Raw genomic sequence first — 25,960 nt, forward strand, 5'->3', positions numbered from 1 at the left:
GACACCTTTACAACTGAGCTAAACAAAAACTCCTTGGTTTTGCAGTGCTTGCACCAGCCTTTGCACCTCTTTTTGAAAGACAATATTCTTTGTGCTGGTTCAGAGGTCTTTACTGTGGGAAGTTTTCAGATCGCTAGTACAGAATCTGCCCTACAGATGCTCTGGCAACCTCTGGACTTTGTGCCTTCAGAGACAGCTTTCCCATCCTAAAAGATCACCTTGGCACTCAGCACTGATGGGCTACACATCCCTTCAGGTCACCCAAGAGGGAAATCAAATATTTTAAATGCAATTCCCTCCTCTTGTTTACTTGGTTTTTTCCCCCCACTTTTCAGCGCCAACAAACCTAAATGAGAAGAGGAGGAGGGGGAATAAAAGCCAATATTTTGCACTTTATCATTTACAGCTTTCAACCAACTCAAATCCTACAAAATCTTTGCCAAAAAGGTATCCCCTGTACATTAAATGAGGAAAGACAGTTATATGCAGTGCAGGAACCTAAGTACGGCCTCAAGATTCAGGCCAGACCCACTTTACAAATATTTGCCAGCGCTGCTGTGTCAGTCACAAATTTGATGGAGCATGACCTCTGATTATGCCTGCAGAGGCCACTGCAATACAGTTACAGGAGCAAAACTGTGACATAGCTTATAGTAACACCTTTTTTTTTTTTTTTTTTTCTCTTTTTCCCCAAAGAAAAACAAGCTTAGAATAAGCTCTTCCAGCAAAAGTGCTGTGTTGCTAGCGAAGGGCTTTGTACTGCTGTGAGGAGGCTGTGTTGGTGCTCCTGTCCCTTGCCCTGTGCGATGCCGTGCCTCTCTTCATTCCTCCGCTGCTCTCGGCTTGCTCCGAGAGAAAAGTCGCTCTTTTCTCCCTTGGTCCCTGTCGCGCAAAACCCCGGCTGATCCAGGTAGCCCCCGGTCATTGCAACAGGCAGGAATACATACACTCTTTTTTGCGATGCAGCAGCTGATACCTCTTCCTGGCTGTGCTGAGGGTGGGCAGAAACCTCAGGTCTGTCAGGGGAAGAGAAAAGCGTCTCCCTTCACAGTACTGACACCATCCTTTTCTTCAAAAAGGCAGCCGTCGAGCTCATGCATATCGGTCTCACTCGGGACAAGCAGCCACACGAGCAACCCAGCAACTCTCCTGCCTGCAGAAAGCTGAAACACCTCGCTTTGGGCCCAGCCCAAAAAAAGCCGTGGTGAAATTAGTGGAAAATTAATTCAATGGGCTTTGGATCAGGCCCCCAAAGAAGTAATGAGGTTTGAAGAGTCACACACAAAACCAAAAAGCTTAGCCCAGCTTCTGCCGTTGCTGAATTACAATGGGAAATTCTTCTTTGCCTCCTGCATGTACTTCCGCACCAAAAGGGAAAAGGCAAAAGGGAGCAAAAAAGGGAAAAAAAAAAATCTCAGAGAAACAAGATGTTATTTCTCTGGCCTTTCTAAAAACCATTTCCTCAGTGGTCATTTTTAGGACCCTTTTCTTCGGCCCGCAGTCCCCTCACCAGCCGGGCTGTGCCTGAGCCTCGAAAGCCGGCTCTGCGCACCCCTCTCTCAGGGGCTGTCCCACCGGGGTTTGGCCATGAGCAAGGCTCCTTCTCCTCCCCTTCTCCCTGCTCTGGGCCAGGAGACCCCATGGCCCCAGTGAAGAGGAGGAGGAGGAGGAGGAAGCAAAGGCAGTGGCAGGCAGCGCAGCCGCTCTCCCCAGCTGCCAGCTCCCGGCATCGCCCCAGGTAGCAGTCCCAGGGCAGCACATCTCGCTTTCCCATTTGCAAAATAAAAAAGCGTGCTTCAAAGGAAACTCGGAGTAAGCATTTTGAAAACACCCTTGTTAACATCTTATATATTTATTTTTGTTTAAAATACTTGAAATTCCCACAGCAGCTACGTTCAGGCAGGGTACCCAAAAAGCAACCAAACACTCTTGTTCCTCTGCAAAAAGCGTTCACTGCTTTAAACTTTCCAGAGCTGAACGAAGACAGCACAGGCTGGAGAAAAATCATCTCTCCTTTCAGCCCATCTCACATGCTGTAGCATCCCCTGTACCGTCCTCCTGGTGACATCTGTAAGGTTGCAATTAGCTACCAGTATTTCTGTAACCTTATATAGTGTAGCAAACATTAAGTCCATTAACTGTGACATTTTTGTGGGATTTCTGTTGGTTCGTTTGTTCCGGAGGCTTGTTTATAAAAGATAGAGAAACCAGACGGGCTTCCTTTGTTCACAGTGTTTCAGACAGATTCACCAACTTCCAGGGTTCATTTCAGGTTTAATTATTAGATTAATAATTATGTACACAGGCAGTAAATCTCTTTTAAAGACAATAAAAACATTTGAAGAGTAACTTAATGTTAAAAACAAGAGTGACGGTCCTCCAAGCATCACTTGAAATCCCACTGCACCAATTAATATGCGGGATATCGTTTCGTCTGACCACTTATCAGCACAGCAGGTCGCCAGGGAGAAGTAATTTGAACTAGCCGTGCCTGCAACCGTTTTGAAATGAAACAAATAATAAACTACTACAGCGACGGGTAGAAACATGGTTTGGGGCCAGTTTCTACCACCCCCATTCGCGATGAGCTCTGCTTTACCCTGAAAAGTCTGACTGATTTCACTGGACAGAGGACCATGGGGAAGACGGTGGCAGAGACTTCATTCCCTGGGATAGGGTGATAGGGCAGGGAAAGGGCCCCGTGAAATGCTGGCCTGGCAATTAATTTAGAGGTCAACAGTGAGCACTGTGGTGGTGAGAGGGGGGCGCAGACCCCCGGGATGGGGACAGGGACGGGCATCTGATCATGGGTACCAGTGCTGGTAATCGGTACCAGCCCTGCTGGTGTGCCGCAGGTGGAGGAAAAGAGGCGGACAGCCCCCCCAACACCCCGACCACCTCACCCCTCTCCATCTCAAATCAGAGGGCATGCAGCAGCCCCCCGCGGGAGAGGGCTGCAAACAAAAGGAGCCAGACAGGAGGTTTGGCGTGTCTTATCTACGCCCAGCTGTGGGAAACGAGGGAGGCACTCGATTATCACTTCTCATACAGGTTTTAACATGCCTGAGAGTATTCTCTGCCTCTTAAAAAAAAACCAACAAAACAAACCACGAAAAGGAATGTATAATCACTTTTGCAGGGTACCTTTCCGCTCCAGCTTGCAGAGTCTGCCCCGCCATGTACTTTTCCCAGCGCAATGTGACTTGCGAAACATTTTACACAATGGGCAGCTCAAACTTTTCAAGGGAAACAACTTCCCCGGCCCCACCAGCAAATTAGGCGGAAGCCTTTGCTGATGGCTCCCATACTGACGAGGAAAAATGCCCTGCTGAAATCTGAACACAGAGATGAAATTAAAAAAAATAAGCATTTGTTTACACAGGAGATGTGTGAATCCTAGAATCACAGAATGGTTTGGGTTGGAAGGGACCTTAAAGATCATCTAGTTCCACCCCCCCTGCCATGGGCAGGGACACCTCCCACTACACCAGGCTGCTCAAAGCCCCATCCAGCCTGGCCTTGAACACCTCCAGGGATGGGGCAGCCACAGCTTCCCTGGGCAGCCTGTTCCAGTGCCTCACCACTCTCATCACAAAACATTTGTTCCTTAAATCCAATCTAAACCTATCCCCTTTCAGTTTAAAACCACTGCCCCTCATCCTATCGCTACAGGCACTGGTAAAGAGTCCCTCTCCACCTTTCCTGCGGGTCCCCTTCAGGTACTGGAAGGCCACCATAAGGTCTCCCCGGAGCCTTCTCTTCTCCAGGCTGAACAACCACAACTCTCTCAGCCTGTCATCACAGCAGAGGTGCTCCAGCCCTCTCATCATCTTTGTGGCCTCCTCTGGACCTGTTCCAACAGGTCCATCTCCTTCTTGTGCTGAGGACTCCAAAGCTGGACACAGTACTCCAGGTGGGGTCTCACCAGAGTGAAGCTCTGGCCAAACATGCATACAAGTGCATCCCAGGCTGCTGGGTTCAGGCTCTTGGTCAAATAACTCTTACGGCGCCCAGAGGAAGCATGCACCCAACACACTGCCACCATTTTTCTAGCATCTACACAAATGCCAAAAACCCCCAACCTGGATGGCCCTAACCAATACTGCAACATGGAGGTACATAAGATGGCAGGTAAAAATCTTCACAAGAATAATTTAGTTGTGGGCAGGCAGAAAGTGATGCCGACTCTCTGCTGAGTAATGTAAGTGCATCTCTTGGAGCCTTTCATAAAAACAAGCTGGTGCTTAATTTGAGGCACAAATCACTGAGAAAAACCCAGACCATGAGGAAAGGCAGCTAACGAGATCTGGAATACTGGGAAGGGAGGGGAAAAGAGAGGGACTGCAATTAATCTTCCTAACAAGCAAAAAGGCTGGGAAAACTCTAGGAAGGTTTTGTGCGGGGATTTATAGGCACTCGCAGGAGCTCAGCAGGGTTAATAACCTGTTCTTCTTACAACGCTGCACGTAAATGTGCAATTTTAAGGCACAGACCGACTTTGTAAGTTTATGCTCAATAGTTCCATTTTGATCTTCCTCCTTAAAACCTGACTTCCAACCACATTTTGAAAAGGAAATGAGTCCTGTACTTGTCTTAACAAGCAGGCAACACCTGCTCCAGCACTTTTGGTTTTGCTGTACTGCTTGGGGTTTGGGTTTTGTTTTTTGAAGCCCAACCTAACAAGCTTAGGGGAAAAAAAAGACCCGTAACCAGTATGGGGAACAATAGAGAAAAAGACTTCATTCATTCACTCCTTTGTTTTCAGGAAACTTATCCTGACATTTCTCTGTCAATACATCATGAAAAATGCAGAAACTGCAAACATAGGTGGGATGGTGCTTCAAAGGGAAAAGGTACAGCCCTGCTTTGGCTCCCAGTTTCTTTTGACCAAGCCTATATTCTGGGACATTTCTGTATCATCAAGAGACCTTTTTACTGGAAGTTTTAACAAGCAGGGAAAACACAGCAGCATCCTGCTTGCCAAGTGTAATTTGTTTATGCAAGTTTTCCAGAATCCATGTTCTTTTCCCCCACGGAAATCTAATGTCCACTTGCAAGGAAAGTATTTAAATGCTATAATAGGAGATCTGAGCAAAGGCCAGCACTGCTGTAACATAAATTGGCTCCCTCTACGCTCAAGAGATTTTTTATACGAACACTCACGTGACTGAAGTTAAGTATTGTCCCGCAGTGCTACAGCAAGGTCATTATTTCAGATATCACCCTGACAAGTAACTTTATTAAAAGAAACAAAATTAAAAAATTATGCAGAATTCCAGACAGAATTAGCCCATAATTCAAGTGAGCAGCTCGAAATGCGGATCAATGCAAAGCAAGATTGCTAGCACGCCTATCAGCAATGAAGCCATCCCCGGGCTAGCGTTTTTTTCCAGGGAACTTTCAGATGAAGATTAATGGAGACATGAGGACAGCTCTCAGTTTAACCTGTCAGCCAGGGACTTTGAACTAAATTGAATTATGAATTGTTGATCCCATAAGAACGCTACTTAGACGTTTTCTTGCAGTGTGCATTGCTCTAATACGCTATCCATCAAAATGAAACAGAAAATAATTTTTTGTCAGCTGTTCGTGATTTTTCCCCAATTAATTCATTGATGGAGTTTGAGAGAAATATTCAGAACTGTGTCACATGGTGTGAGCAGAGAAGTGTCCTACTGTACATATTTTCTAACTTAGCCTGTAAGTTATTTAAGGCAAGCCTTAAATAACAAAATTAACAACAGTGAATGCAGTTCTTAGTACTAACATAAAATAAAAAAAAAAAAGGTACGTAGCTTTGTTTATTCATTAGCTGTGCAAGTGTAACACGTTGCTAAATTTCTACTAAAAGGATATCATTCCTAAAGACTGTCCTTGCACTACTTGGAAATATGCAAGCAATGATTTGAAACGCTAAAGCCAGCCTAGCCCATGGCACGGGAGTGACATCCCAAGTCCGTATGCTCAAAACGCCTCGGCAGCTTCTCTGGTGGGTTTTGAGCTGTGGTCTCTGTAGTGGCCCGTGGGAATCCGCAGGAGGTGACCGGGAGAGTGTGTCCACAGCTGCTACGCAGCATGCTGCCCACTGACAACTTCTAAGGGATTCACGCCTCTGCTGGAACGGCTTTAAGGATGTGCTAACCAAAAGATGTTGAAAGCCACTGCACAAAAGTACAGGCTATGTGCACTGGAATGGGCTTGAATTTGCATATAGAGAAGAATAAAACAGGATAAGTCACATTCAGTATCATGACAGCTAACCATAAATTTTAATTTAGCTGACGTGATACCAAATGTGATATCCTGGACTAGATTGACCACAAAGTTGTAATTGATGACACAAAAACTAACTTGATGCTTAAATACATTAATATGGTGCTATTTAGACCAGTCTTGAGTAAAATCTCAAAATTCTACCAGCATTTTCAAATCCTTTTAGATGAAGAAACATCAATGCAACAGCCATCCAGCTTTTCCACAGAGATTACAGTGCCTTTCACGAAAGAAGCCAGGAAGCATTTCTACATGCCAAGTTGGTAAACAGAATTAGACTTAGAATTAGAAGAGTAATAATTCCATTTTTAATCAGGGAAAATGGCAGAAATAATTAAAAACTAATAATCGTTATGGAAACCCAGCTGAAATATTTGTTGACTTTAAATTAAAATGGTCTTGCATTAGACTAACAGAGACTTGTATTTAGAATATTTTCAACACTCTCTTACTAAAAAAAGCACTTGAATTTACTGCACTTTTAATTAAAAGAATAACCTACAGGACTTGGAAGAAAAACCTGGTACAGCTTTATGGATTACTCCACTGCAAAGGAAAACACTGTAGTGTTAGCTCTATCAAGAACATCTAAAAGAACTTCAGCCCATCATTCAAGTGAAGTTCAAATACCATGAATATAAAATTTTGCCAGTAAAAATTTAGATAATGCAGTATTTTCTCTTTTCTCCTCACTCTTATGTTTTGTGATTCCATCTCATTGTCTTAATCTTTTCACCTATTAGCAAGGGATCATAAATATCAACAGGAGGGCTGGTTAGGGTGGGGTGGCTAAAATCATCCCCATGGGTGGACCCAAGTGCACTGCTCTGATTTTAACCCGGGCATACAGGCTGAGCCGTACGGCTTAATGCCGTATTTCGCCATCGCTGCTGCAGGGGCGGTAACTTCCAATACGGGACCAGTAGGGACGGCTGCGGGCAGTCAGTGACTCAGTGCCCAGTTTAAATTTGTTATTACAGAAGACAACACCCTTAGCTACTTTTTCTTCGGCGCTTTTAGGACCGAGCACTCCACACACGGCTGCTGCCCCAGCTGGATCCTATGGCCCTGTGGCTACTCTGTTGCACACCCCAAGCTCTTCTCAGCTAGTGGGAGATTGAGGCACATGAAGAAATCTAAACTCTGGTCGCCATATCACCTTTTTTGGCAACAAAACTAAAAAAAGTCAGTTCTACTGTGATTTTGTAGAGACACAGATGCAGTGATATCAATGTACAGGTGCCCTCTGCTGCTGCAGCTGAATCCCCTTTGCACAGGAAAATCAACTCCACTGGTGTGCTTGGTACCAACGGCGCTGAAGGACGCGAGGGAAACTCCACCGTAAGCAGGGAAACTCTCACCTGGGAGGCCTGTGGATCTCCAGGCATTTCCAGAGGGATGCAGCACTGGCTCAGCACCCTCTGAGCATCCTCACTGGCTGCCCAACTCCAACGCCACATTCCAATGTGCATACACATCCCTGACGACAGCCCAGAGAAAATGGATATCTGCACTGGACTGCGACAAGCTGGAAGCATAAATGGTCATTTAGCGAAAAAAACCCTCAATTTCTGTGTGAAATCAAAATAACCCAGCCCAGGCACACAATTTTGCCTCACACTCTTAGGGATCAAGCTCTTCACGTACATTTATGTTTAATCCTTTGAGCACTATTACAGTGTCATAACGAAAATAAAATAACAGCTTTCAAGTGTAGCTATTGAGATAATCACACTCAGCCAGAAACAATCTGAAAGCCCAAGTCTTAAAATTCATGATTGCCAGTGAAACAGCTAATACTAACAGGTAGCGTTTCTGATCACATTCTGTACCGCTGAATAAATTCAACAACGTTATACAATGCTGTCCCATTGGGTAGACCTATTTTCTGTTATTAGCCTGATGAAATAACCCACAGTACTTACATCGGGCATGTTCATGTTCCTGTCGTTTTCTTTACACTTAGTGCTGTCGCTTATTTTCCCATATTCAACAAGATTTTAGGAGTACAGTGAGGTCAGATGCGTGGGGGATATTTTTCAAAGAGCATGTGCCTTTAGAGCTGAGGGCCCCCCCTTTTCTAAATTTTTTAAATTCTAGAGCATTCTGCTCAATTGCAAGCCAAGAATTTCAGCATGCAACACCCAGGCTTTCTGACAGGTTTATTAGTTTATTCAGTTGTGAAACTTAAGCGAAGGCTGTATCTTACAGCGAAGGTACTAGATTAGGGCACCTCTATCAAACTTAATTCCATGGATTCACAGGCAAGTATCTTAAATCTCCCTGAGTCTCAAATCTCTTTTTACAGATGGAGAAATTACTTCCGTGTATCATTGAAATAAAGTCAGAATAAATCCACTTATATAGGTGAGGTGTTCAAGCAGGTGATGTCGTGGTGAAAAATACCTTAGTTAGACAGAAGGGACTGTGCTCAACACTGCATAATTTCATCAGAGTATCAAAAAAAACACAATGTCACTTTGCTTCATATAAAAGGCCTCTCTAAAATGAAGCCAAAGGAATCACATGCACCTCCTTAAGAGACGACCAGAATTAGTCTGATATACAGACCTGTAGGACCCACTCAATTACTTTGAGATAACATTGCAATAAATTGTAGGTCAGGCATGGTGGAATATGAATCCCTGGCCTCCAGCATTCATCTATAAGGTTTAAAAAGAGAGGTCGGAAGAAGATAATCCTCTTATTGCTCTATCAGTTTTACTACTAGTGACTCTAAATGTGAGATTTAGTCCTGCTTTAGCAGTAAAAAGTTATTTTCATTTGCCAACAACCCAAAGCCGCCTCTCAAGAGCTCCAGCCGGGAGCCTCGCTGAACTCCAGGAGTGTCTGCAGCATCATAGGATGGAGGCAGCGGTGGGGTGGGTCCAGCCTTGAGCACCCGCCAGCTTGACCCAGCCAACCCTCCCAGCTTTTGAAAGCCTTTCGAGTGGGGAGCTGAGAAAGCGGGCAGGCGGAGAGGTTGGACACACCCCCACACAAATGTCTTCATTTCTGAGACCTCCAGAGAATTTTGCCAAAGATCTCACGGCAGCAAGATTTGGTATCTTCTGGTGTGAAGTGGGTAATTGAAAGCCAACGCCATCAAGAAGGCATTAAGCTGCTGTGTCTCCATTCTGTACCAAATTCTGAGGAACATTAAGACATGACTAACACCTTATTACAGATTGCAGCGAAGCAAGAAATTTTATTGCCATTTAGAGAATGAATCAGTAGCTCTGAGAGGAATAAAACCTTCTAAAAGCTTTTATCTTCCCATATTCAAAAACACATTTTTTTAAAGAGAATTTGATGAAAGAATAACTTTAAATACCTGCTGAAAATGCTTTAACCCTTAATTCCTTCTCATCAGTATTACAGGCTGCCAAAACCTGTCTGTTGGATTTGTTTTACTTCTCCCTCTGAATAATCTAGGACCAATGCATGTCACAGAAAAGTCAGTGGAAGCAACAGGTGGGCAGAGGTTTTGAAAATCTGATGCCGCTCCCTTAAGTGACTCATTTTGGGGTTCAATGAGCAAGAAGTGCATTAAACTTTAAAGGGATTCCTGTACAGAAATAGCTCTCAGCAGCTGGCTGGCCTCAGTAAATTTAAAGAGAGATGTACACTCTGATGAGCAGGTTCAAGATTGCTCTTAAAAAGCTGGCTATCTGCAACTTGCTTGTAATCTTGTCTAAATTACAGGCAAGCTAAGAATGGCCAGCTGTGCTTCTCCTAAACCCTCTGTGCAGAGGAAAATCCCAGTCAGATGGGGGGTATCCAGCTATCTCAGGCAACAGGGGTTGGGGAACCATTTCAAAAATAGGATGATCAAGCCACAGACTTGTGATAAGCACGGCAAGGTTGGAGCAGGCTCTGGTGGCAAGCAGGATCTAGCCCCCCAGCCACAGGAAACCCTGGAGCTCAGACTAAGACCCTGTCCCTGTGCAAGGGTGCATGTATTTACAGGGGCTGACAGGCAGGTCTACATCCTGGAAATGAGGTCAGCTGAACCCAAAATTGGCTCCAAAGGCAATTCCTCATAATTCTTGTTCCTCTGGTAGATGACACTTCTAGGCGAAAACAACTTAGGGCAAAATGCACTGGAAGTGTGCAAAATATATTCAATAAATATCAAGAAAACTTTGTAAATGTTCCTTAATCCACCACATCTGTGTGTGAGGAGCCACATTCCTTTACAGAGGCACCAAGCAACCATGCCTGAACTGTGGGCGAGTCATCGGTTGCAGGAACAACCCATCTCCTACTCCAACCACGAGACTACACTCCCTGCTAGAGGCAGCCTCCTTTCATCTCTTCAAAAAATAAACACTGAAACCAACTTAAAAGTAAAGCTTTTGGGGGGAGAAAGGAATCCAACAAAGCCCTGAACGCAGGACCAGGAACCTGAAGGTTTACTTGCGTAACCTCACTCAGTACATTTACTTTAATGTTACGTGCTTGTCTCATGAGCACAAGGCTCTACCTCCCCAAAAAACAGCACAGCTGAAAAGCAACCCCCCCCCATCCCTCAAGCCTCCACTGGCACTCCCAGAAGGAAAGCTGGTTTCTGAGGAATAAGATGCCGTCCCTGGATAGCAGCTTCATAGCTCTTTGCTACTCTACACCAACCACATACTACAACGTCCTCAGCCTTTTATTATCGTGCCATCTCTACAGCTCTGCATATTTCAGTATAGAGGATGTTATTTTTTCTCTTAATAGATTTTTTTGCAATTTTGCCTGCCTGACCACTCACTGTCTGGGAGCTGTGGTTTTACTGGTCTCCTTCGATTAACCTTCAAAGACTTCAACTTCTTCCCCCCTACACATTTGTACTCAGCAGCACACAAACATTTGTTAGAGCGCTTCACTGTTTACTTTCACAAGACACATTTCTCTGATGTTCTGCGTTGCTGAATTATGCAAAAATAGCATACTCCACTGACATACTTCCTATACATTTGCAAGTAGTTATATCTGTGTTTTATACACACAAGGGGCATGTTCTTGGGAAACGTTTTTCTTCTAAGACACCACCCACCCCAATCACCTCCTGAGAGCTGATCATGGACCCTGCTGTATTTATACCACAGTTGAGTCTGAAAGCTCCAGTGTGGACTGAAACCGGAGCTCCCAGCTGCTTTACAGTCAGACAAGGACATGTGATCCTTGGTCCCGGAGCTCACACAAAGCTCTAGCTGTTTTCCCTATCGTTGCAGACTCAGGCTTGTCAATTATTTCATCGCCATTTATTTAGTGCTGGCAGGGGAGCTATACCATGCCTCGTGCGATGAGGCAGTCCCAGCTCCCCTTTCACATGGCACTTAATACTTTGAAGGAACCAGCCCACACCATTCGGCAATGGAGACCAGGTTTTCAGAAAGCGTAAAGTGGCTCAGCCTCCTGTTTCCCAGGAGGACTAACCAATGCACACCCAATGAGACTCCAGCCCCTGCAGCACTGGCCAATACATCCGATTCAGAGAGACCAACCCCTATTTCTACCTGCCTCTCCTCCATCCCCATCCCATCCCAAATCCTTGCCCTTCCCTACAGTCTGTTCGCTGACAGCTTCTCCCTGCTTACTTACCAAACACCTTTCCCTGGAAAAGGAGATCCCAACGAGGACAGCTGTAAGCTCCTTGGAAACACAAGGTTTCTTCGTTACCTGTGAAGCCCCGTGAGCCTGAATGAGGCTGCAGGTAGACCTTCCCTCCAAAGCCTCTATTTCCAAATAATCCTGCCCCCTTCTCCCAAAGATGCAGCTCCAGCACCCCCAGTCCTGCGGATGTTTTTACTCTCAAAGCCACGCTCCCAAAAAAAGCCTCAATTTCTTTCTTTTCGCTTGCCCAGACGCATAAATATAAAGCTGACTGTGGTAGGTACCGTGGTTTTTCTCATGCTCCCAGACAGCCGTGTTCTGCTTATTCCCCACGTTACTTAATGTTATTTCAAAATACAGACTCCAGCTGTTTGAGTACCCACGCAGATGTGCAACTTTGCCTTCCTCTGGCCTCAACCCCCTGCTGCAAAAAGGCTGGGGGCCACATTTCAGCAGAGAGGCACCGGCTGTCCCCCCACCAGGGGAGACACCCCACACTGTCAGCTGCTCCAGCAAGGAAAGACAAGGGGCTCCCAGGGACACTGCCAATGGGTCCAAAGTCTTCATGGAGCTCTGGATATTTATATGGGTTTACCAAGTCCACATGGCCCAAAACAACTGACTGCATCTACTTCCTCCTCAAAAATCTCTGGTTCCTTTTAATTTCTCCTTTAAAAAAACCAAACACATAAATTCCAAACTTGAAGGTATGTTCAGGTAACCATGTCAAGCATAAAGACCTGTTTTAAACAGTAAACAGAAGCTGAAATGTCATGCATTCATTCATATGCCTCCAGGAATGACAGCTTGAAGGGACATATCAAATAGTATGACTTTCCAAATTTAAAAAAAACAGGCCGGTAAATTACAGTGATTTATCATTCCACAACAAAGTACACACACAAAGAAGTGCTTCCCAGAAAAAGACTACCAAGAAATCATCCAGATGTTACTAAAGCATTAAGATTAATTTGTTCAAAAAAAAAAAGCAATGAAGAAATTATTCCCACTGGCTTTTTTGTCATAAGTTTTATCCTGCAACTTCTAACTGAATTGACTTCTGTATTCTGCCTTGCGTCTTACACCAAGGCTATGTGCATTTCTGGTGCCTGCTGCCTGTGCTTGCATCTCTTATGGCAGCACCTTGTCAACTCCACTCTAGGATGCCATAAAAGTGAACAGAAATGCAACTTTCCTCCAGCTTAAAGGGTGCGGGGGGAAGTAAAAACCAGCATTTCAGTTGTGTAGGAAAAAAAAAAAAGGCTCCTTTGTTACAATTTTAAAAAGCACATTAGTCATTTTCAACCAAAACAACCTTTGGCACAAGTATTACACATCACTTACAGTGAAAGTCATCAGATGGTTGGCAAAGGTTTTCAGTAACCACTTTAATTCACTGCATAAACCTGCAGCGATCGTTTAAAATCCCTCCCACCTCCCAGGAAACCTGGGAGCAGTTAATGCTTCCAGTCCCACAGCACTTGGTCGGCAGGTTTCCTCCAGCAACCCATGGGCCGTGGCATCCATTGGGATGCAGTGGTGCCTCACACGTGGGTCCCCCTTTACCAAGTGAGGTGGGAAGCAACTGGCAACAGCAGGCCAGTAGCCTCCCTGCAGCCAAGGAGCAGCAGCGGACAACCTCTGTTTTGGGTCTTCAAGGCCAGGCTGGATGGGACTTTGAGTAACCTGTTCTAGTGGGAGGTGTCCCTGCCCATGGCAGGGGGGTTGGAACTAGATGTTCTTTAAGGTCCCTTCCAACTCTAACCATTCTATGGTTCCTTCCAGGTTTTGCCAGCGTTCATGCAAAACCCAGGCACGGGCGAGGACAAGTCTGATCCCTTTGGAGACGAGACTTTGGCGTCGAGACGCAGCTTTCCCATGACTGGGATAACCCAAAAATCATCTTCTCAGACACTTGCCGCAGGCACGGAGCTTGCAAGCAGTAGTCATACAGCTGCACTTTTTTAAACTCAGATTGATAACTTGTGTTCACTAATTTCAGGTTGGGAAGTTTATACCACATGGTTAATGTCCTTCGACACACTGGATTTGGGGGGGGCTGGCAATATTTAGCGTAATACCGTGCAGGCTGTTAAAATCATTTTAGCTTTTTCTGGCTAGGCACATCGGTTAACGTGCAAGAATGTGCCTATCAAGCAGTGCCGTTCAAGTGAATTTTGTTTTGTAGTAACCATTAAATACTCCTTTTCTGCACATCCCAGACCTGGACCAAAATCGCTCCTGTCCTGACCAGGGTTTTGGCCCCTTTCCTGCCCCTGTGCAGGGAGGCAGCTGCACCTAGCAGCTTCCCACCTCCCTTCCCAGCCCTGGCCTTGCCCAGGGGGGAGTCTTTGTCTCCATTTCAATGCCTAAGGGCCCTGGAGCACACTCTGAATATACCTTCCCCGCCCAGGTTAATGCAAATGAATAACAAGGCAATTTTCAGCTGGGAAGCAGACAGCAGAATGCTTATTTGTTTTCCCAATGACTTGAGGATTAGAGGGACCACAGAGGGCTGTTTGCTCACCTGGGAAAGTCACAACATTGCGTTTTCAGAGTTTGCTACAACAGTTTCTAATACGAGCTGTGAAGCCCCGGCTCACCAAAGCCCAACTGCTGCTGGCGTATCTTCAGCCGCCACACAGCAACATAGGGTATGGAAGAAGAGACTGGCATGAGCGTCTCTCTGCATCCTCCAAAAATGTTGGAGGCAGGAATTAATACAAAATCTACACACTTTCCTTTTTCCCCTCCCATCTCTGCTATTTTATAGGCTTCCAAGCACCACTTCCCAGCTTCCAAAGTGCTACAGATGAGGTTTGGCAACTTCCCTGACTCATCCATCTGCAGATCCGACTCGCTGGTGTTCTACACTGACTACTTCAGAGAGCCTTATCTTCAGAGGGGTCACCCCCAGCGCCCAGGACAACCACCCCAATAGCTCAAATCCTATGGGAAAGAGACATTTCCCTGCCAGCAGCTGTGAAGACCCCTGTGGCCATCCCCATAAGCTAAAATGCACCTGGGCAATGACACTAGCACTGCAAGTATTGATACAGAGGGGGGGAAAAAGTAAAATACTGTTTCATAAAAACAATGCTATTCAAGTGCTGTTTCTGCACTTATTATCCAATATAAAATCCCCTCAACAAGTGAGGCTTCTTCTTGCACTAATCATGTGAAACCAAGCCCACCAGTTCCAAATTGTTTGGAAGGGGAAACCGAAATAGAAATGCAGCACAACTTTCACAGGAAAAAATGTTTCTGCCTCTTCAGAAACAAATACAACCATTTCCACCACGATGGCCACCCAACCAGCACCACCTCTACCCCCTTACCTCCGCAGAAGAGCAGACCTGCCATGACTTTCATACATTCCTATGTCCACAAGTAATCCATATGTCCGATCTTCTGACAGACCCAAACCATTCCTGAAATGTCCCCACTTGCAAACACTCATGCCATTGCAGCAGCATGTATGTATGCAAGGTGATTTGTGGTCAGGCCCCAGTCAGCTTACAGAGGTGCTGCTTGTTAGTGGTCGCTCAGGTACACCTATGGCAATGCACGGGAATGCAGTTTATCTTACACCACTCTTGGTGAAGTTGCACCACGGCACACTTGCTATGCTCCCAACAGCGCGCATGCAGTTCCTGCAGCCCAGCTAATGCTGGGCAATTTGTTAAACTCCATTAACAACTCTGTGAGTCTGAGCTCTTAATTACCCAGTAATCTAGATAAAACTCTAGACAACACTAGAAAAGACAAGAGTTAAACCACTGCTGGTCTCCCATGAGCGAACCTCCCACCTGCCACCCGAGACATCTCTCCTGTGAAGACCATGGAAGGCAGCGAGGGAGAGCGGGCACTGCTGTGGGCGCCAGCAGCAGTGAGACCACCAAGCCTCCGGCGCAGGCTGTGTTTGAGCCAAGGCAAGGGCTCAGGGCAGAGAGCCTTCACAGGACTGCAGCTACACAGGACCCCTCAGCCTGCAGGCCCCCAGATGCATATGTTACCTAATGGGCACCCCGTTACACTGCTGGCCACTGCTGGGATCATTTATTTGCTTTGCTTTTTGAGGGCTGTTTAAGCTACCTGAGAAAATCGCATTCCAACTCTTATTGAAAGCGTAATTGTAAGTTTCAAAAAGCAATTACATTAAAAGCACTCTGCAGTGAATCAACTAACTACCCATTTGCGCACAAGCCTCTCGCACCAGCCACAGCGCCGGCCGATGGGGATGGATTTCCAGGACCGGCGCACGGAGCTGAGCATGGCGGGAGGCTTCACCCATGGGAACCACGCAAGAGTTCCCCCCTGGAAGGAAGAGGGGCTTGTTAGTTATCACAAAATGCTCCCTCTTCCTCAAGTCGTTCAACACCATCCCACGGAGAAAGCAAACAAGCAGCAGAGAGCAAGCCTGCTGAGCCAGGGAAAAAGGATGTTCCTGTTTGTTTACAATTCAATTAGAATTTGAGATGCCGCAACCAATAAAGATAAAAACTACATTCTGGTTCTAGAAACCCCTAAATCTTATGCGACCTATGCCTTGCAAGGCACAAGAAGAATATAAATATTTACATGATAACTTCCCTTTTTCCCCGCCCCGCTTCTGCACTGTTTGCAGCACAGCTGGGCTAATCCCATTTCCACTGTGCTGTATTCTGACCTCCTTAAACAACCCCATGCTAGGATGTTAAAACACTCTAATCTATAAATAATGTATTCCTCTCATCCAGCAATGGATTACTGGGCCATAAAACTCACTGGAACACACCACACAGTCGCAAGTTTAACAAAATAATACCGAGAAAGACATAACAGTAGAGAGTCGTCCTCTTTCTTGCCAAATTCTTTTAAAGATTTGACGCCACTATTACTTTTGCATTGGATTTTTTTTTTTAAATAAATTGTTTAGGAGATGATATTTTATTCTGGTGACCTCTTTTTTTCCCCCCACCAAAGACCCTTTATTTTTTTGTGCTATTAATCCTCGCAGCATGGCAAAAGACCAGCACCAGCTAACGCGTCAGAGCCAAAGCGCAGGGGGAGCAATAAAGGGCTCACTGCTGCCATACACCACGGGGCCTCGACACACACGGTGTGGCCACGCTTTACACCCAAGCCAATCTGTTGCCCCAGGTGGGGACCTCCCATTTCCGACCAGCCCCCCCCCCGCCCCAGCTTTCTGCAAGGAGGATGCCCAGACATTCACTGGACCCCATGCTAGGCCAGTCCAGGTCACTGATCCTGCAGGAAACTGCATTTTCCTTGCATTTTCTTTTGCATTCCTTGGGGTTCATTTTCATATAGCCATTACCTGCAACTCAAGCCATAATGTGTAACTCCATTTAAAAATAACTGAGTCTGCTCCAAAGACCGATGTCCAGTAGGCTTGCTCCCACTGCTGCAATGTTGCAAAAATCAATGCTTCTCCTATGTCCTGGACGCCAGCGGGAGCCCTACCACTGATTTCCCAGAGCAAAAGCATAAAGCTCAAGAAAATGCTTAAATGATGCAAGTTCGCGGTTTGGCAGGGTTTTTTTCTGACAGGCATTCTGGAAAAATAAAGTGTTTCTGCCTCAAAACAAGTTGGAACCCACTTAAAAACAGAAGTGCACCCTTTAAAGAGCAAGTTCCCCTGGGAAGTGTAACCAGGCATGCCACACTTCGGCACTTGATTCCTTAGCTACGTTTGCCGTAAATGACATTGCAATCTTCTACATATTTTTTGTAATGCACAGATCACTTAACTCCAAAAGGACTGCGGAAAAACAAGCAACCCACCAACACCCACAAAACCTGCTTCCTTTGTTCCACTGCACTAATCACATGTGAAAATGTGAATTAATAGCTGCCTTGACAATGGGTTTTCTGGTATATTAAACAAAACGATTAAAGCACTAACATTTCCAACAGCTACAGCTGTTGTGACTTAATTCCCCCAAAAAAGGTGCGCATTATACTTTGCCTCTGCACAGGAGGATTACTCATGGCTGATGGGTTGCAGCGCAGCTCTGAATCAGCTCTGAACTCTGCCCGTAGGAAAGCAAGCCCGTGCCCCTCAGGAAGCAGAGCCCATATCCGACATTCCTACAACATGCCTGAAGACAGCGGGTCAGATGGCGAGCCAGGAGATGATGGCGAGCCAGCCCCTTGACAGCAGCCAAGCTTGCTGGGGGAAGAGCAGGGCCGGGAGACTACGGTGCTTGCTTGGTTATTAGCCCTAATGCTTAGTCACAGTAATTGCAGGGCCAGGGCTCTGTACTCACATTTCCTGTCACCAACCCAAGAATTAGGCAATTTAGATTTAAAGATAGTAACCGGTATATAAAATAACTTGGTAAGCGATCGCAGAAGTAACTAGGAGAAAAATCAGCAACTTGATACGGAAAAACTTCCTGCAGACCCTGCTTCTGTGGCATTATCAGATCTTCGGCAAGTGCGAAACCCCACCAAACCCAGGCTCCTGCTCTTACTGAAAAGCACAGCAGCATTGCCCGTCACAACGTTTCAGATTTCCCCACCTCGCAGAAACACCTCTAACAGAGCTCAATTCAAGTTGAAACCTTTCACGGGGCTCATTTTCAACAATTAAAGAGCATGGCAACCTGTAATTACCGAAAATAAAGCCAGACAGCTGGAGAAGGGAAGCATCTTTAATAAGTAACATGATACTACATTTTCTCTCTTAGGGAATTTAGCTATTAAGTCCCCAGCTCCCATTCAATCAGTTTGAGCTCTCGGTGTCTACAACGAACCCAATGTGCTTCTGCTACCTGCCGGCAGTGCAAACCTTGGAAAAGCAAACACCACTTGACGACCTGATTAAACGTGACTTAGAGAAAGCAACACCTCCATCCACACTGGGGAAAGACAGAATTTAGGAGAGAAGAGCTTTATGGGGGGTCCTGGACACACGGCGTCTAAGACAACACAATGATACTACACCCCACAAACACATTTTCCCAGCTTTAGCTGAGCTTCAGTTGCTCTCCTTCCCCCCAGCCCAGCACACACAACGCAAGCAAAAGGTAGTATCGTTCGTGAAGTAGCTTACCGCTCATCATCAACAGCACAAACATCTTTGCCTGTTGTATTTCCCAAGCCCCGGCTGCCTGTAACAGAAAGGAGGAAGCGCCAGCGTTTCATTCCCCTTCTGCTTCAGAGTGGGTGTAACTCGTTAAGTCTCATGCTAAGATGAGATGGGTCAATTGGGTGTGTTTGAAGGTTTGGGTTTTTGCCATCGCTCCCTCCCTCCTTCCTTTCCTCCCTCCCTCTCCTGATTAATTCCTCCCGTCGCAGGCTTCAGACGAGCTGCCACTCAGCCCCGCTGGCTCCTGAAATCTGAATTCCTAAGGACACCCCTCCGGGGTGACTTTAACTCACCAGCCTGGCAAGTTGCGAGAGAAGCCAAGAATTTAAATACCCAGTCACCCTACATAGGCGACTTGCACATCAGCTACGCATGAAACAGCCGCCTGGTCACCGTCCTCACACTGCTACACTGCATCGTCCTTGGTGTTTCATTGCATTGTCAGGAAGCAATTCACCAGCGTGACATAAAATAAAAAACTTTTGACTTACTCTGCACCTTTTGCCACTTCCCTCAACTCCCTTAGGAGTCCCAGAGGATCTCTCCCTGGGTATGTACCTGGACCGTGCTTCTGTAAGAGGACATGTGTTCAAAGCATACAGGCAATTGCCTCCCACTAAGCTGTCCACAGGTGCAAAAGTCTTTGCAGGATCAGGAACTACAGGGATTTAAATATTACTCATGGATCTGGTTTAACTTAATTCACTTCTTCCACATAACTGTCTCTGGATTAGGATTTGAGCAGCATCGTCCTCAAAAGCAGGGTTGTTTAATGGTTGCTATAAATAAGAAATACCAATACAAAACCTAAACCAGCTGTGTTTATCTGCCAACTTCCCCTACCTTGACTCTGCACTCATTATGGGAGAAGAAAAACAGGTATCAAACTACTCTCAGAATGAAGTAGACAACAGGGTAAGTATTTTTTACAAATAGAAATCAAACTAATTAACAAATTAACATTTACAATTCTGTGTGATACTTCAAAAATACGGAGTATTAAGTGATAATCATATCCTTGCAGTTCTGTTGCCTGCAGCCCAGCAATGACCACAAATTGGAAAAAGGACAAAATTATTAGGAAAAGAAAATAGAAATAAAATGGCAAAAGGTATGTGCAGGAGCCCAGTTCTCCCGCAGGGTTATACCCTCAGTTGTGCGACTGCAGTGATTAAACAGCTGTAGTGAGGCTATGGGGTTACACAGATGCTGGAGGAGAGGATGGGAGGAGATGACTATTTTGGGCCAGCCAGAGATGAGATAGCTGGAGAAGTGATTTGATGCAGCGCAATCATTCTTACACACCCCATTATCAGAAACAGGCACACAAGCCAAGTTTCCTGGTACAGCAGTCAGCTTTAGCCCACTTCAAACAGCAGGTTTGTTTTAACTTTACATCCGAGTAGTTGCAGCGTCAGATGTTTCTGATATATCTGCCCACGCTTAGAAAGCACCAGGTCCCCCCGTGGCTTCAGGCATTCCTTATAAGCACCAGAGTCCTCCACCTCGGCAGCAGAAGAGGGGGAAGGAGGGATGGGACCAGACACACCATTTGGAATAGAAAACACTAAAATGATCAATCCTTAGCCTTACGGATAATTTGAACACCAAATGCGCACAGACAGCAGCTCCTATTTGTGGGCCAGGCAGGAGAAACAAACGGGAGAAAGCCTAGGGGAGCGGACTGCCTCCTCCAAAAGTTTTCGGCGCCGGTAACTAGCAAAGCCCGAGCAGGCAAGCAGGTCTGGTGAGCCACGAGTGACTCAGAAGGCGACGGGGGCTGCTGCTGCCTGCCTTCGGGTTCATTCGGGCACGGCCAGTACTCACCATCTTCAACCCATTCGAACAGCCCGAGAGGCAAAGCCACGTTCAGAGCTCCGACACGACCCACCCTTAATTGCTCCCATCAAAACGGCTTTGCCATTACATGGAAACCGATGTGTACGTATACACAGACATGCGTGCACACAAGCTCCCATAGATACAAAGCAATTATGCGCCAGTCCTAAAGGAGGAACATATATGCTTACTACGACAGATTGCAAGTGATTGTCTGAACTGTTTTCCAGCTTAAGACGACGAAGAGAGGCACACCCTTTTGCTGCCAGCATTAGGTCGATTTGCATTCTGTCACTGCAGTTTGGGGCATCTTTTCCTGCTGGTTCACTGTTCCCCTATCGCAGATCCTCGCCATGGTACACAGCAAAACTTGAACTCCATGTGTCCCCCTCCCTGTAAGGGCTGCTTTCAGAAAGCTTCAAGACAACCAAGTTATAAGTCAGAAAGTCCCAAGTCAGTCAGATCCCCGGCAGATTTTGAATCAGTGGAGATGGATAAAAGAAAAGCAGCAATTACCTCTTGCTATCATGACCCATAGCACCACAGTAACACACAGCAAGTAATAAATAGCAAGACTGATGCATGCAGAGAGATGCACAGAAGAATTACAGGTGCCATCACGTAGCTAAGATCTTGGGGGTTGCAGATACAGCACTTGATTTGGTTGATCTGACTGTTGCTGCAATCCTCAGGAGGGACTGGAGAGACAGGCAAGGGAAGCCTTCTCCCTGGCCACATACCAGCCAACCTGTCCTCCTCCAAAGCTTTGCTGAGAAACCAGATGACAGGCCTTCAGGGAAGCCTGGCTGGGGGCAAGCAAGCCGCCAGGGTCCAGGCCACAGGGAGCAGGCGGCCCCAGTCGCTGGGGGAAGGCACAGAGCGGCCGGCTGACAACAGCCTTGCCTAGAGCCCTCCCGGGCAGCACCGTGGCTTGTTAGCTCACGCCTGGCTGCTGCAGAAGAACAGGCATTTCCAGGCCCTGGCCCCGTCACCCCGGCTCGGCTGACGCATTTGGATACACGCCCTTTTGATGTGGGCTTCCCCTGAAGGCCCGCGAGCCAACTTATATAAATCTTAATGCTCTCCTGTGCTAAGTGATTAGCGAAGACCTACCAAAACCTGTTTTCAGACAACCTAGCACATTCTGCCCAAAACGGGCTGGAGACAACCAGGCCAGCCGCTGAGCTGGCCGACTGGAGGGGACATCACCTCCAGGAGCTTGAAGAAGTGGCCATCAGCTGACCCCTGCAGCTAGAAGGCGGCATGTGCTTACCCTCCCCTTCTCAGCTCAGTAAAGGCAATACCACTGGGAAAAGCCCCTTTTTCTTCCAGTGTCAGCAGGAAAAATCCCAGCAACCCTACAGAGAGTCCACAGGCCCTCCCAAATATGCAGCTGAGATGCGGAGACCCCACCACAGGGACCACAGGAGAAAGGTCCCCCCCAGTGTGCCATGGTCCACTGCAGGACAGCATGTCCTCAGCGGTGAAAGGCGCGGAGAGGGACTCCCACCAGACACAAGCCAAGCCTGCATCCTGCATAAAGGTGTACTTATCGACGCTAATTAACATCCTGGGCTTCTCACACCCTGGCACACCTGCTAATTAGCACACATGAGTTAATATCATTTTAACAATGGATTATCACTTTGGGCAGAAAAATGGTTGGGAGTCACTTCAGTACAGTGACTCACCCTGAACACAGCAGCAACATAAGATATGAAGAGCATCGGCTGCGCTTGCACAGGGCTACACAGACCATATCTCTTTAACTACGGCTTAATTTACAAAGCCAAGGTGCTTCAAAAATTCATGATTGTATCTGTCTTATTTTCCACCTGCACATACAGATGGCATAGGAGAAGCATCCTGTCTCCATCCTCCAGACAACTGGAGCCACTCAGGTCTTTCTTCAAGTCTTTATAGCCATGGTACAGTTCCTAATGGTCCCAGCCACCACGATTATCACCTGCTTTGGTCAAGCATGTTTCAGGACACGACCCAAGGCCCAACAAGCACTTATCATCTGCCAGGAATGACCCCAGAGGAACACCAAGGTGCTGATACCCAACGCCAGTCTTGGTGCTACTCCAAACGTCCCATAACCACAGACCAGTCTGGCAGCACAGGTAGGCACCCCGGCACACGTTACTGCGACATTTTGTTCCTTTTTCACAGAACACTGTAAACTACAGCCCTATAAACACAACCTGGGCTTCAAAGTTCAAGCCGAGTCTTGCACATCACCATGGATGATGTGGCCAGGCTGTGCACTCCGTTCACCCTGCTGACCCCCTTCCCCTGGAAGCAACACCAACACTTGTGCCTGCGCAGCCTCATGCATCTGGCAGGAAGGACTGTGACCAACAATACTGCTAAAACAAAGGGTTGTCTCTGTGTAGGTGGGGACACAGTTTGGCTTGAGCCAGCTTATATTCAATGATAAACTGAGGAGGAAAGTTGACTTCAGCTGTATTTTTTTTTTTTCCTTTTCAAGCCTCAGCTTTCAAACTGGATCTCTGTGATGTAGAAGCTCACAGCTCACAAGAGGGCACTGGTGGAAAACCATCACACCGCCATCAGAATCACTTCTACCCCCTAAAATTGATGTTTAACGCTGCCTACCTTCACCTTGTCCAATAAAAACGTGGAAAACAGCCCTTGACAATTCAAGAATGTTAACACCATGAAAAATTATACTAGATTGAATGTATCCATACTCCCTGCTATCAGAAAGATTTTCTCAGCCTCATGTTTCTATTTGGGATTAGGAGGGGAGCTATGAAAGGCAGGTATTGTTCAGGGCCAAATAGTTCCCTTTCAGCCTCTACAAAAGTAAGCTAATGAACTACAGGGTTGTTTTTTTCCTTTGGAGAGGTCAGCAGATATATCAACTCATGGGAAAACTGATCCCCGTTGTTATACTGCAAGGGTAGTTGAAAAAGGTTTCTAATGAGCTACAGGGAGTGGATGCTGGCGATGAGCCAGCACCCTTGCCCTGCGAAACCAAGACGAATGACAAGAGGCATGAACCACCTCTGGAGCAAGCACAAGTTAAAATTTAAGGCTTGCGTTCCACCGTGCTGCTTGTGGCTGGCAGTTCTCACACCGACTTTGCAGTGCATACTCGGGGCACGTTACTTGCAGACACTCAGCGCACATAACTTCACAGGCAAAGGTAGGGCTCCTTCTCTTTACTGCGACCATCCAGTGCGTGCAGGTGAAACACCTCTGTGTGTACAGGATTAATATGGAATGATAGAATGGTTTAGGTTGGAAGGGACCTTAAAGATCATCTAGGTCCAACCCCCCTGCCATGGGCAGTGACATATCCCACTAGACCAGGTAGCTCAAAGCCCAGCCTGGTCTTGAACACTTCTAGGGATGGGGCATCTACAGCTTCTATATATCTATATATACCTCTATAACTTCTAATATCTATAGAAGAGGCCTGCTTCTAGTCATCTGGCCTCAAGAAGACACTCGCAATGGTGAAGCTCTTCTGGACAGGCATGCAAGCATGCATGGACACATGTATCCAAAGTTGCTACGAGCTTCTGCTCCTCCCCAGCACTGGGATGGTTTTATAGGGTCATCTGGCTGTGCGTGGTGGCTCCAACCCAGCTCCCCCTGACTGGGGAAGCGGGTACCGCTGCGACACCCCACATTGCACAAGCCTCGCAGCAGTGCCCACGAGCCCGGTCAGTCCTTACCACAACTGCCGCCTGGCGCAATGATAAGCCAGAGTTACACAAAGCAGGGACTGTTTCCTTTTTTGATGAGAAGGCTCAAGGAGGAACGTTTTATTCAAGACTTCTAATCCAAACACCTCCTCTCGTTTCTTTGAAAGAAACTAGGCGGTAGTTGCTGTCATTTTCATGCTGCGTTCTGACACACTTCCACCTCATCCCTGCCAATAGTTTTAATTTCGTTGGAAAAATCAGCTCACAATGAGAGTGACAAGCTGTACGCTGGTGATGATGCTGTCAAATGATGGATATCGTAGGCTTACATTAGTTGTCAAAATTTTTCAACACTAAAAATAGGTATCACAAGCTTTTGGATTCACTGCATTGAAGTATTAATCATACAGGATATTCACACCTTCAAGAGAGCCCAAAGCCACTTAAAGCCAGGTAAAACCAGCAACGTGTGATGTACAGCAAAGGTCCCTGAGCATTATTTATTTTGAGAAGGAAAAACAACACACTGCTGTGTGAAATCTCTTAACTGCCCTGGCTGAAGTGAAAACAAGATGCTGCACTCAACATGAAATACAGCAGCACAATATAGGATGCAAACACATGCAAAGGAAGAAAGAAAGAATGTCTATCTTAGAGAAGATAGAAAATCCTGCATCCTGTTATCCCAGCTCTTGGTCTAGATCCCACTGAAATGGAGGGCAAAGATCATCCCACAGCAGCTGCTCCTTTCCCTCCTGCCATCTCTCACCTGCCCCAGCCCAGTAACAAAGGGCCCAGAGCCACGAGGCTGGAGAAGGATGCGAAAGCCCAGGAAAAGCAAGTAGGTTGCCAGAAGGCTGACATTTCCATTCAAGGAATGACTTCTCCCCAGGCAGCACCCTGCCAACAGATGCCAGCCAGGCAGCAGGTCACCAAAGGGGACATTGTTTTTATGGGTAAGATGGCATAAGAGAAGGTGGGGGGAAAGAGAGACCATTTACAAACCAAATCAAGCTTGCTTATTCACTGAGATGACTAGCGCAGGCAGAGTTGTCCCTATATTAGGCCAATATTTATAGCAGAAAGAAAATGAAGCATCATAAGGAATTACTAATTAGATGTTATCATAACACTGTGTAGAACTGAAGCAGCACTCCAATGTGCTTTATAAATAATTAGCAAATTAACTTTCACAATATCCCTGTGCGGCAAGTATTATCCCCATCTTCTGCACAGCCAAGCGGAGAGTGAGCGGTTTGCTCGTGGCCTCAGTCCTTGAGCAGAGGCAGGATTACAACTGATGCCCTGGTCCTGTGTCACCAACACCTGATCCAGACACAGCCTGCTCACCCAGGGTGAAATCCTGACTCAAAACACGCTTGTGTTAAGTCAGCTAGAGCACCTGACCTATTGTCTATGTTTTTATGCCAATGGTGAGAGGACAGAAGATACCAGCCCCAGTATAAAG

General features: G+C 46.4%; 1 protein-coding gene across 14 annotated transcripts in view; it reads right to left on the minus strand.

Annotated features, from left to right (window-relative positions):
* The window catches only part of TIAM1 (TIAM Rac1 associated GEF 1), a 192,261-nt gene that overhangs the window by 100,745 nt on the left and 65,556 nt on the right, over positions 1–25,960 (minus strand). For 3 of the 14 annotated variants that reach the window (XM_074600664.1, XM_074600555.1, XM_074600655.1), the window contains exon 1: positions 18,938–19,042. The exons of 9 other annotated variants lie outside the window; for them this stretch is intronic. In XM_074600664.1, the coding sequence (XP_074456765.1) occupies positions 18,938–18,962 (25 nt within the window). In that variant the 5' untranslated portion in view covers positions 18,963–19,042. Of the gene's footprint in view, positions 1–18,937; positions 19,166–25,960 lie in introns of those variants that run through there. 2 more of the 14 variants (XM_074600620.1, XM_074600564.1) reach the window with 2 other exon arrangements.

This window comes from Larus michahellis, chromosome 1 (genome assembly GCF_964199755.1).
Source record: "Larus michahellis chromosome 1, bLarMic1.1, whole genome shotgun sequence".
Lineage (NCBI taxonomy): Eukaryota > Metazoa > Chordata > Aves > Charadriiformes > Laridae > Larus > Larus michahellis.